The sequence below is a fragment of the Numida meleagris genome, chromosome 1, assembly GCF_002078875.1.
Source record: "Numida meleagris isolate 19003 breed g44 Domestic line chromosome 1, NumMel1.0, whole genome shotgun sequence".
In the NCBI taxonomy this organism is placed as follows: Eukaryota; Metazoa; Chordata; class Aves; order Galliformes; family Numididae; genus Numida; species Numida meleagris.
The window spans coordinates 109,971,079-109,989,490 of record NC_034409.1 but is presented as its reverse complement, the minus strand read 5'-3'; the positions used below and the strand labels follow the sequence as shown (position 1 = coordinate 109,989,490).

The 18,412-nt window shown below is 36.2% G+C and overlaps 1 protein-coding gene across 7 annotated transcripts in view; it reads right to left on the bottom strand.

Annotated features, from left to right (window-relative positions):
* CASK (calcium/calmodulin dependent serine protein kinase) overlaps positions 1–18,412 on the bottom strand; it is a 206,662-nt gene that overhangs the window by 31,454 nt on the left and 156,796 nt on the right. For all 7 annotated transcript variants that reach the window (XM_021407417.1, XM_021407442.1, XM_021407408.1 and 4 more), the window contains 4 exons: positions 10,270–10,347; positions 8,910–8,990; positions 3,123–3,311; positions 2,537–2,615 (listed from right to left, as the gene is read on the bottom strand). In XM_021407417.1, the coding sequence (XP_021263092.1) occupies positions 2,537–2,615; positions 3,123–3,311; positions 8,910–8,990; positions 10,270–10,347 (427 nt within the window). The remainder of the gene's footprint in view (positions 1–2,536; positions 2,616–3,122; positions 3,312–8,909; positions 8,991–10,269; positions 10,348–18,412) is intronic.

The window sequence follows — 18,412 nt, the reverse complement described above, 5'->3', positions numbered from 1 at the left end:
TACATTTGCCACTGTTACAGGATGCATTTTCTGTAGATACACTTGACTTCAACTTGAGTGTGAATGATTGGTATGACTATCTACAAGCCCAGATGATGAAACAAGTATCCACTTAGCTAAGGGAAGTCACAAACTGACCTACTGAAGGTGAGATGGGAATGGCATGCCACAACAAGGCTCTGAGACACTACAAAAGATAAATCAGGGAGGTGGCACTAGATAATCCTCAGGATTAGAAGCAACGTAGGAGGCTCTTTTGGATGACAATTTTAGATTTGAATAGTTCAAGCCTACATAATCTTCTAGCAGCTCTCCCAGAAAACATCCATGGTATTTGCAGGAACATCTTACTCTTTAAATACATTCCTGTTAGAAAGGAGTATTCTTGAAATTTTTTAATAATTCCATATCATTAGTAGTTCCCATGGTAGCTATGCTTAATCATCTAATTTTGGTACCTTTTCTATTGGCTGTGCTATGTTTACTCAGGACTCAAGCTATCCAAATGTATAATGCATTTGTGGTAACAGAAAATGGGTGTATTTCTGGAGTAAATGTCTTTGCCTTTGCAAGCCAGAATGAAGACAGTTTTAGGAAGTATGTACTTTTGCTCTGCAGGGAAGTATAAGAAATCCTATCCTATGAGGGAGAAGGCAGAACAAATTCTGGGAGCCCCTAATCAGAAACATATTTTGTAGTCAACAGGAAACTCTGTAGCTTGGAAAGTGAAAGGCTGTGAACAAATCATTGTGTTTTCACAAAGTCATCACCTGCATTTTGTTGGAATTCAATAAACCTTGCCAGGGATATCAGCATAACTCTGCTTGGGTGAATTTCACTTTAAGTCACTTCAAGAATGCAGCACTGACAGTGTACAACTGCTGTTTTTCCAGTGGGGTTAAACGGGCAGTCAATAAAGTCCTCTCACTTATTTGGAAATTCTACAGTTTTTAATGTTAAATTGAGATCTTTTCTTAAACGTATTTTAAAAATGATTTCACTTTTTAACATGTATTAGCCTAAACCAGTCAGCTGGAAAAAAACGTAGGAGGTAAGATACTGCCCCTGAAAACGGTATTTAGAGCATGAGGGGTCTTATCAGAAACCACACGTAAAAAGTGAATGGACAATTGAGGTAAGTAAAAGCACAGAAACAAAGGAGAAAACCAAGGCATAGTCAAAAGCCTGAGATCTGAGATACAATCCATTTATTTACCCTGAAAAAATAGACAAGTAAATTAAAAGACAATTTTTAATAACTGAAATTGGTGTTTCATCAAATTGAATTCCCTGGGAGGTAAAAGTTGATACCGTCTTTACAAGCTAATCTTCCTAATTCAACTTCCCCATCTTTTGAACAAGGACAGCTTTATAATCAACAGGACTACATCCATCTGATATGCACATGGAGGCAGACTTCACGGCAGTTCCAATTTTGTGACTGGGAATTGTGTGGTTTACGGGTTTATGCTTAATAGTGCTAGACGTGGAATAATATAGCTCCGGTAACACTCTCCATAGGTCTGTTATCTAGTCATTGCTATTACTGCCTGGCACTTCTCCACATAGCAAGTGGTGATAGAAGAAACAATAAAATTAGAAACAAATGAAAGCCACAGACCTTCTCAGTAGGATTCAAAAACATGTTGCACTCAAGATCACTATCAACATTTGTGCTGTTCTATTCAGTAAAAATGTTCTAAATGCAGGCAGTTAAATGACGTAGTAAAGCTAAGAGGCAGCTAAAGCACTAAAAAAACTAGAAACACCGAAAAACCATGAAAATATTACAGAAAAATTGTAATATGGTTCATTTCCACTTAAACCTATGTGCAGAAGAGCTACCTCAGTTAGATGAAGCACATATAATATAGGTTAAATTTCCCAAATTTTCAGAAGTAAAAGACACCATGTAATTTTAAAGGAGAAAACAGAGTTCTAATGTGCATGGTTGGATTTTTTTAACAGGTTTTAAAAGGTTTCTATTACTCCCATTATGGAATAGTCACATGAAACAATACCTTGCAGAGGATCATTACTACCTAAGAACAGTTAGAAGCAGACTTTCTTCCTAAACTAAGGACTTTTTTTGCTTCACAATTTTTTTTGAGCCTCAATATCAAAAGTACAAAGATCATCAAGAATTGCTTGAAAATACATAGAGAAGTTTTATTTCTTTGTTGAACAAGGTTCGTGCATTTTTGCAAGGAAAAGTAAAACAAAAAAGTAAAAAAAAAAAAAAGAAAAATAATCTTTAACTAGTCTAAGGATTTTTTTTTTTTTAAAGAGGATTAAATAAATATGGCTTGAGAAATTAGTGTCTCCCACTGAGCTATAATAGCATTCCCCTAATTAAAGCCTACATGAAGCATAAAGGGCTGACATATACAAATAAAAGGAGATAAAGGTAGTTAACAGGTTCCACCTAGACAGAAGTCCATACTGCCATGGAATAGTAGCAATCAAAATGAGGAATATACTCTGTTATACAATTTATACAAAATGTTCTAAATAACTATTTATGACAAATAATTACCTTGCCGGTGAATCATTCCTCCGTGCATAATTCTTGCCACAATGCAATGGTTCAGCTCATTCATTTTTAAAGTGATTCCCTAGAAGAGGAAGTGTATTATACTCCTAACACAAAACATTCAGCAGCATGACTCTTGAGTGGATAAGAACAGTCATTGCTCGTAAAAAGCTTGAAGACAGGATGTATATTTTACGGTAATAAAATTTGCCACTCCCTTAAGTACGAGCAATGAAAACAGATGCTATTTATAAGACGAAGATGCCATAATTTAATAAATCATTGTCTAAGATTCTGGTTTGTTAAGAATGTAATTTTGTATTCAAGTCCAGATTGTCCAGTTCAGTTTTACATGGTAAAGCCTAATCTGGTATAACTACAAGTTTGTTTTTTAAACAAAAACAGCTACAGTGGTGCTGCTGCAGCATTTTAACAGAAGGATTTAGACAGGAAGGTAAGTATATACAATGGTGCTGAACTATTCCAACTATACTGCCAACTCCTCAGTGCACAAACTTTTACTGAAATCAAGAGAATGCCGATCTTTATCAGTACAGAGTGAAGCAAAATATGGAGGTTCTCCCCATACCATCGGTTCATCTGTGTTTTTCTGGAACTGCACCAGTCGAACTCGCGTTACATTCTCCATATCCATGTCGCCGTTGGCGCTTTCTGGAGAATCTCCGTTTAAGTATGGAGAGGTGGGAGGAGGTGTAACTCTCAGCGCTTCATCACTGTAAACTTCATGTGCCACTACATCATGAGTTTGAAGTAAGGCCTAGAGGAGATTACAGTAACAAAATACCATCATTTTCCACCATCTCTGACGCTCCCACTCATTGCTTATAAATACTTCTGAAACTCTCCAGAAATAAGATGTAAAACTCAAGGTATTTGTGCCTTTCACTTTCTATGAAGTGAGTATAAGTTAAACTTCATCAGACTGCAAATCCACATACACATACTGAACCTTCAAAATCTGCATGAGTAAACATAATTTTCTACTGTAGATACCTCAGTGAGAATGAGGTTATTTCCCCCTCCCTTATCTTCTCAACACCTGCAAGGTACCAGAATTAAGCTAACTTTATTTATGAGCACAGACAGAATTAGGAAGCTACCTTTCTAAGCAAATTATTCCATAATAATTACTTCAGAAAAACAAAAAGGTATTCAGTTTCCACGGTACTTCACTATAATAAGACAGACTGTGAATCATTACCGAATGAAACAATGAAATACTGTGTGTTTTGTTTACTAGCATAACCACTTCCATACTCTCCCCTTCTGCTAGAACACAGACCCAGCACCGCGGCACTGAGTTCAAAACACTGGATGAAAATAACAATGTAAAAGAAGAAAATGGTCAAATATGACCTCATTAGTTTTACTCTCTTTCCTGATGCAAAGAATGGTACATCATGTGACTGACTACACGTTATAGATATATTTGATAATCAAAACAACTGACTGTGTAAGTATACTAACCGAGGACAAAGGCAAGAAGCCTGCATAGCTGTTAGAAGTGTAACACACCATTGTAAGATGAAGTTGGACGAAGTGTAATAATCATTTGCAAATCAGTATTCAAAAGCACCAAGCTTTTTATGATATGACATTTCACTTTTCTCCAGGGTATCTTTAAGACCCCTGGATCATCTCCATTTCACACTTGCATTTAACTCTTAACAAGGAGTATATTATAGCCAAATTGTTTCTATCAAAAAAATAAATACAATTTGTATGTGAACGTGTTTGTACTACTCCTGTATTTACTCATCAAGGACCAAACAGAGAAAGATCCCACCTCTGTACCCAAAAGGCTGAGCTTCTCAGAGAAGGAATGATAAATCAACCCTAGATCTCACAATATACAGTAGAGATATCAGCCACTACTGCAGATAGGTCAATCTGTATTATAGCTAACATATTGTTAACTGTCATTTAAATGCTCAAAGCTCTTGCAAAACCCATCAGTCTTGCAAGACTTGAATTCTTTTTGGCAGGGAAACCTGACTCTGCAACATCTTTATCTTCAATTAAAATGTTTAAGCAAAGCAAACTGAAATAGTGATTAAAAAATCATCCCCACAAGATGTATTTCTGAAGTGGAATCCAAGGCAGAAATGGGATTTCCATGGCCTCTGTTATACTCTAAATGTGTTCCCAAGACAGCACTTTAAACGCGCATTGTGTCATAAAAGCTGACTTCATTAACAGTTTAAGTTAACTTTCTTCAAATTAAACTGTATTTGGGAATTCAGCATTATAATGGTGGAACAGAATTCCCTTAACTAGTAATGCTCTGCCCACATTCTTGCCTGTTTTTCCAATGTTTAAAGACCATCTACGTAAATACTATTTCAGTTAAACATTTGACTGTACCAGCATTTAATTTATTTAGTTTACCACTAAGTTGAAACTTGCAACAATTTCTCAGCAATTCCTCCGCTTCCATCTGTACTACTTTAATAACATTTTCTGTTTAGAGGTCTGCACTATAAATCTAAGTCAAACTACTTTAGCTAAATCAATTCTACATTTGATTTAACTTATATATGAACATTCCTATACAGGAGTCAAATTCTATTATCTGGAAGCTGTTTGCAGTTGCCCCAGTTAAGATGAGAAAACTACTTGTTCAGCTTCACACACCTGCCTGTACCTGTATTCTCCACCCTTCAATATGGCATTTCTTATGTAATTCATGGCCTTACATTTGCTTCACTTGCCTTGCTTTATATTTTTAGCAGTGATATATATTTTATTTTCATATAAAATACGTAATTTGAACCTTTTAAAGTTTCACAGTTACACGATATGACTTCTCAATGTTTCAACAAAAATTTAGACAAATTCACAAGCACCAGATATTTAAGTACAGAAACCTTGAATTAAACAGTGAAAACTGTTTAAAAGTAAGAGAAACACTGCTACTGGACATTACCAAAAGATACTTATTTTCAAGCATTTCTGTTAATTCTGAACATGTACATTTTATCCCTATTTCTTTATCCATTCCAGAACATGTAAATCCTGCTGAAAATAAAAGTTTTGTGAGAACAATAACTCTACTATGTTACATGACCATTATCTGCAAAGAACAGTGTAGGAAGGCACGTAATGACAGATAAACCTTCTAATATTTAATTAATTGAAAGTCTTCTTTTAGCTCAGCAAACATTTCAACTGCTGCCATATACTAAACATATATAATTGAACATTTTACAGAAAAAAACCTCTTTAGTGTGTTCGAAATACTGAGAATTGTGTAATAGAATGAAAGCTCTGAAATTTGTACACAACAAAGGTACTTGATAATCTTTAAAAAGATTGTTAAACTAATTAATTGCTGAAAGACTTGTATGCAAATTAACATTAGAATGTTTGAAATGCACAGAATAAACTCATAATGCATTCCTGTATCCATAAGGCACACAAGAAAAAAATAAAACTAAAAAAACAAAAAACTTTGAACATGAACATCTCCATCCCAATAAGAATACTGAAAAACCCACACTTTACTGGCTATATACGTAGAGTTATAAAGCCTTATACATAACTTAAACTATAAACACATTTAAATGTATACGTAAATGGGATGGATTGTACCTCATTATGTTCTAATTAGGTACACATTAGATAACAATAAAAATAACTGTAAAACACTGTTACTATGTATATGTTAACATACATGTTCCTATGTGTCTTATTGCTCTTGTTTCTGTGCATCAGAGCTCAATAATTTACTAACCAGAGTATTGCTCTTCATAACGCTTGGCAAAGACACTGAATGTAAACCAACAATACTGTTTTAGTTATTTCCTTTCATAATAATATCAATTTCAACAATTTCTCCTCTAAAAGAAAGTTTGGCAAAATGCCACATAAATAAAAATAATTTTGTAAAGTCTGCAATATTATAAAAGATGCATCTGTAAGCGGGAGTGGAATGGACAGAATGGGATAGCCTCTGACATTTGGAAGCTATCTGCACCCTAAAGGTATGGTTCTGCAGCGACATATGCTGGCTTAACTGCTGGTTTACATGTTTGTGCCATTTCTCCTCTTGTTGATATGGGCTCTGGCAGTATTCCAGTTGTCCCTAATTTTTCTCACTAAACTGATCATTGCTTTGTTAGAGCAGTTTTCTACCAGTTTAGCACAGTGCAATGCCTAAGTGCAGTATAAGATGTATGTCAGAACTACAAGGGAAAGGATGAAACATGGGGAAAAGAGAGAGGCTTTGCTTGGGTTGCCACAACTTAGTGAAATGCTTAGTGAAGTGCTTGTGGTGCAATTGCAGCTTATTCGTGATAAAAAATTCCTTTCATAGAATTGCAGCAAGAGAACTCTGACAGCTGGTTTTTATTTTATGAGGATATCAGGTGGAAATACAGATCATACCTAATAAAATATGATTTCTGATGTACTTTTCCTTGTTGTTTAACAATTAAATTTTGATACTTCACTGTCATTTTCACTGATGCCTCATTTGAAAATAGTTTTATACTTTAAAAATGCTCTTTCTCCACATTGCCTAATGGTTTCACAGCACTACGTGGTACTCATGCAAAAAAGGTAAAAAAAAAATTAATCAGTCATGTTTAATTTACAGAAGGTAAGTACCAGAGAGTGTAGTCTGTGGTAGTTTTAAAATTTTTATCTTTCCGTCAACACGGCTGAGGACCATTCTACCTTGTTGTACGTTTTGTTTCGAGTAGGTATTCCTATTAAATGTTGACCCACAGTTACTATGGACATTAGGACAGGTATCATCTTGGGGCAACAACATATCAACATGTTGCAGAGATCAGCAATCAGGGCAGTGAAACAGGAATGGATCAACAGAGCAAAGCAGTTGGGCTAGAGAGGACACGATGCACACGCTGCACTTATTGCAGGAATTTTAACTTCTAACCAGCTTCCACCTTGCCCTGTGGTCTGAGTGCCCATCAACTGCTAGGTTACACTGTCTAGCTTCTCGTGTACATCTCCCTAAGTTTAATTTTACCTTCAAGGAGTCTTGCTTGCATGCTCTGAGCCCTTTACATGACACAAACAAAGTATTGTAAGGGAACAATAAGGAGATTCATTTCAAAAAAATACTCTTGAACTAAGCTGAAATAATAAAATAAATGCAGACAAAGCTATTCTGGCCATCAAAAGAAGGTACTGGGACAGGCAGCTATCCAGTTTTCATCTCATATCTGAATATGAGGTTGATTTCAGATCACTCTATCTTGGAAATAAGGTATACCCTTCAGACTTACAGTAATCCATCTTTCAGATGAGCAAATTCCACAAACCTACCTGTATATAATCCTTGTGTTACGGAAAGTCACAATTCATTATTATAAATGGACAACAGTGTACAGCAGATTGAAGAAAACACTGAGTTTGAAATTCGTGAATTTTATCCACGGAATAAACAAAAGAAATCCTTTAACTGCTTTCAAAACACCAAGCTTTGGTAACTTGCTATGAAGCAAGGACATCCCTGAATTTAGGCCAATGGCTGCACACAAGTCAGGCACACACAACAGGAGCTGATTTGTAATGTCAGTTCACCAGACTCTACAAGCTACTGATGTACTGTAAAATAACATTAAATGAACTTTGACTTTGCAAGAACTTCACAACCTGTCTTGTTAGAACATACCTTTATCCCAGCAAGACCTTGGGAAAAAGAAAAAGGAGAATTCCTGCTCTGCCTATGGATACCCAAAAAGATTCACTCCTCTCTCAACATATCTCCCAGATCCTCCCAAAACAGACCATGAGACTTCACCGTAAGTACGATTACTCCATACTGCAGACAGTTTTCAGCGCTGAACTACAGGCCTTTGCACTGACGTATGGAAGTGTTTAGCAGCTTAACTAGCCCAGTAATTTTACACTAGAGAAATAACTGCCTGATGCTGTGTACGCGAAAAAAAATCCCTCCTGTGTTGTCATTATAAAAAATCAGTGAAAATATCTAAAATCAGTAATATGTAACTTCCGTTATCAGCGTGGCTTTGAGATTTTTTGCTGCTTACTCTCCTTAAAACACAAGTAATGAGAGCAAAATATTTCAAGCAGTCTGGTCTGATGAGAACTAGCTTTCTAAATGAGCATTCCTAAAATCTGCTGGTTATCTTTGTGACAATTAAACAACAGTCTCAATATGTTGCTGACCCACAATGGTGGAGACCAACAGTAGTACTAATAGTAGCTATTTTGCCAGGTCAGCAGATTAGAAACATTAATAGGAATACTGTACTGTATAGTTTCATCACCTGCAGATTTCAGGGAGAACTTAGTGAACTAAAGTTTTTAAATTAAAAAAAAATACATATTTTTAAATTAAAGGCAAGGAGTAGCATTTGCTTACCATGAAATGAGGTTGTGTTAAAATACGCTTTAGCTCCTTTGCATCATTGTTTTCTGGGTAACATGAAATTTCTTCCAATACCTGCAAACACATACAAAAGACACTCATAGTAACTGACCCTCACGCTGGTCAGTTCTCTGAAAGATTATAAAAAATGTTTTTGACAGAAAAGGGCATTTGAGACTGTTACCCCAAGAGAACAAAACACCTAATTTCAACTTCCTTACTTTCTGAGACATTAAATAAATGTGATGGAAACAGCTGCACTTTTTTTTTTTTTGAATTGATGGTAATGCTTTAATAGATATACTCAGAGACAGAAGTAAAGCACCAACCTACACGTCACATATATCACTCACCACCAATTGTTACTTTCATACATGGTATCAGCTTATCAAAACAATCACTTTAAAAGCAGAATTAAAAATACTCATAAAAATGTTCTCTCCACAAATTAAATGTTTAAAGACTAGAATTGCATGCTACCCCACCTTCAAGATCCTGTTCTTTATAAAATCTGGGCTGTACTTCAGCTTATCATGAGGTGAAGAAGGAGGGAGTTAGATTTAACTCCTTTGCCTGCAAATCTATACTTTCACCTTGATTTTCAACATGTAAGTGCTTGAACAACAGAAGCAGAGTATTCTGCTTCTGGGATCAGTTCCCAGGATTAACTGCTGGGAAATTCTACAGAACTTTATGGTTTTCATCACTGTGACTTCAGTTATTTCACTGTTTTAAAGTCTCTTTCCATTCTATTTTAATAACACTGTAAACATTTCTTTTCTATGACATTACCCCCCACAACTAAATTTATTTCTACTGACAATATATAATACAACTATTTCTTTTTTTTGCTTCTTGCAAAAATACTATTTGCCCGGTGTAAGAAAATCTGTAGCCTATTTATCTTTTGTAATAATGGGCCAATTTTACTGCACCTCTATATTTCACTTCTTGGAATTATTCATGCTACTCTTCTTTTTTCCAATTTAAAGAAGCTGATGCCTAGTAATATATCTAATTTTTGTGTAGAAGTCATATCAGACTTTTGCTGCAGAGATCTATATTGAATGTAAAAAGATACTGCATTTACCTAATGAGTATTCCTTTTTAATACTGATAGTGCTGCAGTAAAGGTTAAATGATGAAACCGAATAATACATATATATAATCCTTACAGACACAATGGAATTCTACAAGTTTAAGCAACATGTTATGTAACTTAAGTAAGCAATGGTAGAATTCCTGAATAATTCATATTACAAGCCAGAATACATGTCTTAATAAAGATAAAAAAACACATTGCGTTAAATACAATAAAACTTTCTAGGTAAAAAATATATATTCATAGCATTACCTCTTTGGCTCTCTGTACAGCATCACTTGGAGGATTCCTGATCTGTGGTGAAGATTTTGTGTTTATTTTGTCATAAAGCTGTAAGAACAAGAAAACAAACTACTGAAATCATATGCTACTTTACATAAAGTAATGATGGGTCCTAATAATATCCGGTTTATGTTACCATGATAAAGACGATAGTTGAGCTGCAAGTTCCACAGCTGTTTTGTATATAAAATCTAGCAGCTTAGGGTTTTGGCTTTTCATTTTTAAACATTTCCTGATTTGAACAGTGCCATACATCCAGAGTTTGTAGGATGACATGGGAAAGTTCGAGAGGTTAAGGGATACTGCAAACCTCCCATGCTTTTGGAGCAGATTTACAAAAACTATGTACTCTTCTACCAGAAGTGATCTATGAATCCTGAATAAATACATCATACATTCCACTATAAAATCAAATTAAACCGCATATTCTACTTCTCTCAATAAATCAAACATCAAACACCATAAGCAGTATCTTAAATAAAGCTCAAAGTATGGGAAAATGCTCTTGAGGACAGAAAGTTACAAAAACCTAAGTCTCTGAAAGAGAGAAAAAGAAACTGTTCCAAGAAAAATATTCACAAAACAGTGCTATTCTTCAAATAAAAACTTTTGGCTTACAATTTGTACAATATAAAGATGGTTATACCTGTAACCATTTTTGGTTAACCAATATACAAATTATTTTTGTTAGATGAGATACAAGATACAACTATTTTTAGGATATTAGAGACATTTCTTTCACAGTGAGGGTGGTGATTACTCTGGGACAAGTTGCTCAAGGAAGCTGGGAAATCTCTCATCCTTGCAAATAATCAAAATTCAACTTCCAAAGGCCTTGATTAATGTGACCTTACAAAACTACTCAGAATTCTACAGATATCTTCAGAGGACAGTATTCAAATATGGAAAATAGTGGATGGAAACACTCAAAATACACAGTTGATAAGAATCCCAGCATTCAGAGTGCACAGCAAGGAGTTCTTGGGTGCTCAACATTAGGGTGCTCAAAAAGGAGTTCAGCTTTTCATCTCAGACCTAACAGGCCCACTGGTTGGCAGACGGCAGACCTTCAATGCCTAAAACCGTCAAGCTACAGAAGTGCCTTCATGTGCCTTTGTCACATAAAACACCATTATGTTTTAGAAGTCAGATAAATTGCAACTAACTTTATCCTCCTTCTTGTGGTCCAATGCAAATGCTGAACATACATAAATAAATACATAAAGAGTGAATGATGTCACTCCCCCCAAAAACATTGCCTAGAGGACAGTTACACCTCTGTCTTGTGGAAAGAAAAGAGAAGTCAGGATAAATCAGTTTCTTTCACATAAATAACTTCACTTTCTGCTGCCAAAACACGCTATACTCAGTAGTCTCGGCCACTGCTGAAGTTCTTAAAAGCAAAGCTTTCTGCTATCTGATAATGTAGGAGAAAGTTCAGTTGCACACACAATTATTTGTATTTACCTTTTCCTAAATAAGTAAATAAACCCCACCAAAACTCATCAACCTCCAGTTACTATGTTTCTTATTTATACACCTGTTAAGAAAACAAATTTCAGCCACGTACTGACTGAAGTGCAGGAGGCGTTGCTAAAAATGCATGACACACAGCATGATTATTGAGTGTACTTTCCTAAGTCAGACATGCATCTTAAAAGAAATGAAATTACAGAGAAGTTAGCATGAAAATACATATATATGTCAATAACCTGTGAATAATTCATCCTGTCCAGGTTCACATCTTTATGCATTTCTTGTGTATACTTACTAGAATTAAAATAGTATGTTCAAGATTTTACAAAATTAAAATTTTATCATTAACTCTTCAAACAGTCACAGTAAAAATGAGGACATACAAAAAAGATAAGTGTCTTCTAAAACACGAGAAGTCCAGAAATGGCAAAAGGATGTTACCTTGCTTCTCAACTAACGTATGATAGAAAGATATTTATTTTGCTGCTTCTAATAGTTCTATTGCCACTTGCTGGGACAAATTCTGTTCTATACTGTGTGTTGTGAAAAAGAAGGATGAAAGATTGAGGAATAAATCATTTAGTTTCAGCCAAAGGGGAGGACATTTCACATCTTTAGACAATTAACCTCTTCTCTAGGGCCACAAGAAAGTGACAAGCCTTACTGGAGGGCAATTAAAACATTAATCAATTATATTGAAAGGACCGCACTAAAACTTGCTTTTTAGCTCTACTTGATTATCTTACTGTCAGCACTCCACTTCTTCCATTTTTCCCCTATTTTGACCAAAAATAACAGAAAACGCAATGAAAAATACTAAAAAACCCTGAAATTTGCTATCAATCAGCTCTAACAACTTAAAAGAGGAAAAAGAGGCAAAGTTAACTCAAGTTGTACTCTTCCTCTTTACTATTTTCATACTTGTTGAACATGCAGTACTCTTTTATAACTAGTGTATGGTATGAAACAGAAATGAAACAAAATAATTGTAAAATGCCTCAGAAAATGTAACCTTAACAATTCCCAGGATTTTGAATACTTGGCATCTCAGTCTCACTCCTCAATACAAGTTCTCAGCACTTACTACCCAGAAAGTTATCAAAATTAAGAGCTTGCTCTGAAGTTTAACAACCACTATCAATATTATAACAAAATCTTGATATGAAAACATAAACTGATATTCTAATTAACAGAATAAAACTGCTTCTTAAAAAGACAAGCTTTACTTTTAATTTTGCATGCTTGAAAACAAGTGCTATGCATATCTACAACCAGTCAAGAAGTACTGTCACTAGCAGTTTACCAGCTTTCTTAGGAGTTAAGACATTTTGTCTTCCGTCTGTACAGCGGGAGTTTGTTTCTTCTGATATGAGAAAGCAGACAGCGCAGAAGCCTAAACCACAATCAGGCAGGCAAGACAAAACAACAAATTCTTCTCTTCTGACTACTCTTTCAGATGTGCAGAGATTCCTTTTTAACCCTTTCTTGTAACAGAAGTCAGAATACTGTCCAAACACAATCTCCATTTAATGTTACACTCAGAAATTACGTAGTGGAAATTTAATCTCACTGTACGGTCCAATTTTAAATGCAATCAATGTTTGACCATACCGAAAAATCAGTAAGTATATAAGTTTATATATCCAGAATTTTGAAGTTTTTTGGATGTAAAGGAGAAAGTTGTCTTAAAACACCACCTATTGAACTGCTGGAATATTAAAAAACCCACAATCTTTCAAGAGAAATACACATTTTGTTAGGAGCTGGTTATAATTCAAACAGACAGACAGTGGGCTGCCAACCTTAAATATTAAAACTCTGAACAGAAACATCTAAAAACAAAACAAAACAAAATTCAAAGCCTTTGACGCTGTCTCCCACAGTATTCTCCTGGAGAAACTGGTAGCCTGTGGCTTGGACAGGTACACCCTTTGTTGGGTAAGGAGCTGGCTGGAGGGCTGGGCCCAGAGAGTGGTGGTGAAAGGAGTTAAATCCAGCTGGCGACCGGTCACGAGTGGTGTTCCCCAGGGGTCGGTGCTGGGGCCTGTCCTCTTCAATATCTTTACTGATGACCTGGATGAGGGCATTGAGAGCACCCTCAGTAAGTTTGCAGACGACACCAAGCTGGCAGGAAGTGTCGATCTGCCTGGGGGTAGAGAGGCCCTACAGAGAGATCTGGACAGGCTGGAGCTCTGGGCTGAGGTTCAACACGACCAAGTGCCGGGTCCTACACTTTGGCCGCAACAACCCCAGGCAACGCTACAGGCTTGGGGCAGAGTGGCTGGAAGGTTGTGTGGAGGAAACGGAGCCGGGGGTGTTGGTCGATGCTCGGCTGAGCATGAGCCAGCAGTGTGCCCAGGTGGCCAAGAAGGCCAATGGCATCCTGGCTTGGATCAGAAATAGTGTTGCCAGTAGGAGTAGGGAAGTCATTCTCCCTCTGTACTCAGCCCTGGTAAGGCCCCACCTCGAGTACTGTGTCCGGTTTTGGGCCCCTCACTGCAAAAAAGACATTGAGGCCCTGGAGTGTGTTCAGAGGAGGGCGATGAAGCTGGTGAGGGGTCTGGAGCACAGGCCTTATGAGGAGCGGCTGAGGAAGCCGGGATTGTTCAGTCTGGAGAAGAGGAGGCTCAGGGGAGACCTTATCATTCTCTGCAACCACCTGAGGGGAGGTTGTAGTGAGGAGGGGGTCGGCCTCTTCTCCCAGATAACTAGCGGTAGGACTAGAGGGAATAGCCACAAGTTGGAAACACTGCTGGAAGCTACTGGAAAACTACTACTGGAAACTACTAACTGGAAGTTAGGAAACACTACTTTTCTGAAAGAGTGGTCAGGCGCTGGAATGGGCTGCCCAGGGAGGTGGTTGAGTCACCATCCTTGGAGGTGTTCAAGAAACATTTAGATATAGCGTTGAGAGACATGGTTTAGTGGGGTTATTGGTGGTAGGTGGATGGTTGGACTAGGTGATCTTGTAGGTCTTTTCCAACCTAGCTAATTCTATGATTCTATGATTCTAATTATCAAAACATATGTCCTTACATATTTGACTTTTCCTTTCTGAACGATAAAGTCATATGCCACACGGTGATATCAGAGGAATGTTTTTCATCACGTATACGTTTTTGTACCATTTAAGAATTCTCTGGTTGAGGTGCTGCCCCTTGTACAGCAACATTTATCAAGAAGCAGCTTTGCTGCCATTTGCTACTTTTCACAGATGCCTGCAGTAGCACACTGTTTATCCTAAAGGTTTCATGGGCCGCAAGATGAAAGAAATTGGTGACCTACTGAATGAAATCATGTTCACAAGCAGTGTTGTCAAATAAGTGCAAAGATTTAAGAGCCAATTTGTTAACAGATATATTACTTTATTCTTTTCCAGTTCTGTTTCAGCATTTCCTTTTCCAGGCAAAATGTCACCAGCTTCCAATGGGAGTCTGCTGCCTTATGATTCTACATGCTCAAAGATGCAACTCTCTGAAGGTAACAGATCCAACTGGGAAACAAACTAAAAAATAAGGTCACAGTTGGCAGGGCTTTTATCTTTAACTTTTGTTTGAAAGCAGCTTTTTTCTTCTTTTGCACTATTAAGGACTGTACCTGAAGTTCATTGTGACCATCAGTGATCTAACATCCATTTCCCAGCACAATTTTTCAGCAAAAGTTACACTCCGATTCTATATAGAAGTCCAAAGCATATGTAAGATTTTGCGACGGCTAGAGCATTCCAGGCTACAGATCTGACGGCTCTGAACTTTCATCTCTGTGATTGGCTTATTGCAGGATAGGAGTACAATCAACCTTTACATTCAAGAACCTTACACAGTGCTATGAAACAGTGACCAAAACTACTTGAACAGAAGGTTTCACACAGTGGAGTATTGACTAAGACACATTCCCAGACACAGTATCCACAGAACAAGACAGTTTGAAGCAGTCCATCAGCTCTCTCGGAACAGACAGATTGGCTTCTGCATATGTCACCTCAGAACTGACAGCTGCTATGTCTGCAGCTTGCCATTTCAGGCACTCATTCTTCCACTAACCCTGACAGAGGTTATGCTGATTGGAAATACTCAATTTCTTCCCACATATTCATATAACACAAATAATTTTTACACAACAAAAATTCTTATAGTAGCAAAGGGAATACTGAATTTCACTTAATTTTTCACTGTTTATGTGATAAACTAAAATGCACATTTTAAAACTTTCCTTTGAAGAATTTTTATCTGCAAAATGTTGTCCAACTTCCATTTGTTTTGAAATTTACTGTTACCATATATTCATAATCTGTTACTTTTGGACAGAATTACAGTTGCTGCTATCTGCGTCAAAAAATAACAAAAAAGCAAATTTTCTTATGCCTTTACTTATAACAACAGGTAAGAGAAAACAGTGGCATGTAAACTCAATCAACCCTATGCAATTTGAATTTCTATTGTAGGCTGCTTCCCTTTTTTGGGGGACCACTCCACATTTGGGCATCTTCACTTGCTTTATTCTGAATCAAGAACTTAACTTCTGAAGGGAAGAGAGAGATGTCCAATAATAATTGACTTGTATGTCCTATTTCTGTGAAAGGGGATGACTTTTTACATTCAGCATATATCAGTTATATTAAAAAAAAAAAAAAAATCTCTAACAGAGAACTTACTCCTTTTTAACAGAAACCACAGTGTGGGTTTTTTTGCATTTATTATGCTAATTCAGAGGTAAAATATTTATTTTTTTCCACAGTCATCCTTTATATTTGTACTTGTTGATTTGCTTAACATTACTGTGTTTTTCTCCTTTTTTTTCAGTTGTGCCACAGAAGTACTGATAGTAATCAATTATCTTACCCCCCAAAATCACACAAGACATTATTTCCTTGTATTTAATTTCAGGTGCCCCTAAAATCTGAAGTGCCTCCTTTTCTCCACTGACTACCTTAGGTATCTCATTCATGCATAATGAATCTAGACTTCAGTATCTAACAGCAAAAGATTTCTGTGCTTTATCCTAAATATTAATCCGCTGACAAAGTAGGACTCCAGTCTAGTAATTTGTCTCAGACCTTAAGAAAACTTACATTAATGATCATCATAAAAACTCCACTGACTGTGGAAGCAGCAGTTCTCAAGAAATGACAGCAGTTTCTAAAAGATATGCCAGACAGTACACGCAGATAGCTTGCCAAAGTAGATAGGTTGCAAAATTTGACATCATATTATGTAGGTAAGCATCTTTTCTGAAATTGGAAAGTGTGTTAGGCAAAGCCAGGGATTGAAGGATCTTAAATAAACATATGCAACACTTTAAAACCATACTGGCAAAAAAACCCAACCAACCAAACAATTAAAAAACAAACAAACTACAATCACCTTTAGATTTAAGTACACCAAGACATTTTCCTATGTCCTCAAAGGAGCAGGGAACTCCTCCATTTCTGCTGCCATTAATTCGATACACGCATACAAGGCACCCTTCATCCTTCCTCTTTAGACTACAGGATATCTTCAGTAAGTAATCTAATCTTTTTGGGAATTCCCTTGTCTCATAAGTTTTGGAAAGATTGAAAGAAATAAACTTAGGGTGAGGCAAAGTTACTGCTTTCACTTAGTACCAGGAGAACTACCACAGCAATGTGAAAATCAACACAGTGAAATTCTGTAGTCCCAATAAAAAGAAAACACCAAACAATTCCGGGATGTACCCATGGCAGAGGTATGAAAGACATGGGTGGCTATTACATTGTTTAAAAGAGTATCAAATGATGCCCTCCTACATTATTATTTCTTTGAGCATCACTCTTGTAAGTGGATATAAAACAATGCAAAAGATTGGAGTGGAGAGCAATAAAGCCAGGAGAAATTTAGAAAACATGATTATGAGGACATACTCAATGAATTAAGTCTTATCTAACAGAAAGTGCTGAAGGGGTGCAAAACAATCAAAACATGCCAGTTTTCCAATCAAGGAAATGTCAGCGATCAGTTTTTCATTTTCAATGATAACAAAATAAGAAAAAAAGTCTTAATGTGTACCAAGGATGCTAGAAAAAAAAATTGTGTCTAGAATGTCAACGAAACATTGGAATGAGCTATCGTGAGGAAGGAAGGAATCTCCTTTATTGAATTTTTAAACAACATGATAGCAAAGTATCAGTGGAAACCCCTTCCAATTCTATTTCCATGTGTTCACCTGTTGTCTCCATTTTCTTTAAAAAAAAAACAAAACACTGGGGAAAAAAACAAAAAAACCCCTGTAATCGTAAATCACTTTTTATTTTTAATTTCCTTTTTTTTTTTTTTTTTCTTTTTTTTTTTTTTTTTTTTGGAGAACATAATTTCATATGGTACTTTTGCATATTTGCAACTTCATGGTCACAATATTTCAATAACACAGATACTTTTTTTTTTTTTTTTTCTGTGTCAGATATTTAAATTGACGTTCATCTTAAGAACAAAGAACAAGGCAAAACACCTCTTAAAGATGATACCAAGCAGTTGATAAAAGTAAGCATAAGCACTAAGGAAAACTAATCCCGCATCACAGAAAGGACTATAAGAAGACATTTTGATATTCTCTACAGAATAACCTTTATGCTCATATTACCCCTATATTCCAATGCAGGCTAGCAATCTATAGCATTAAG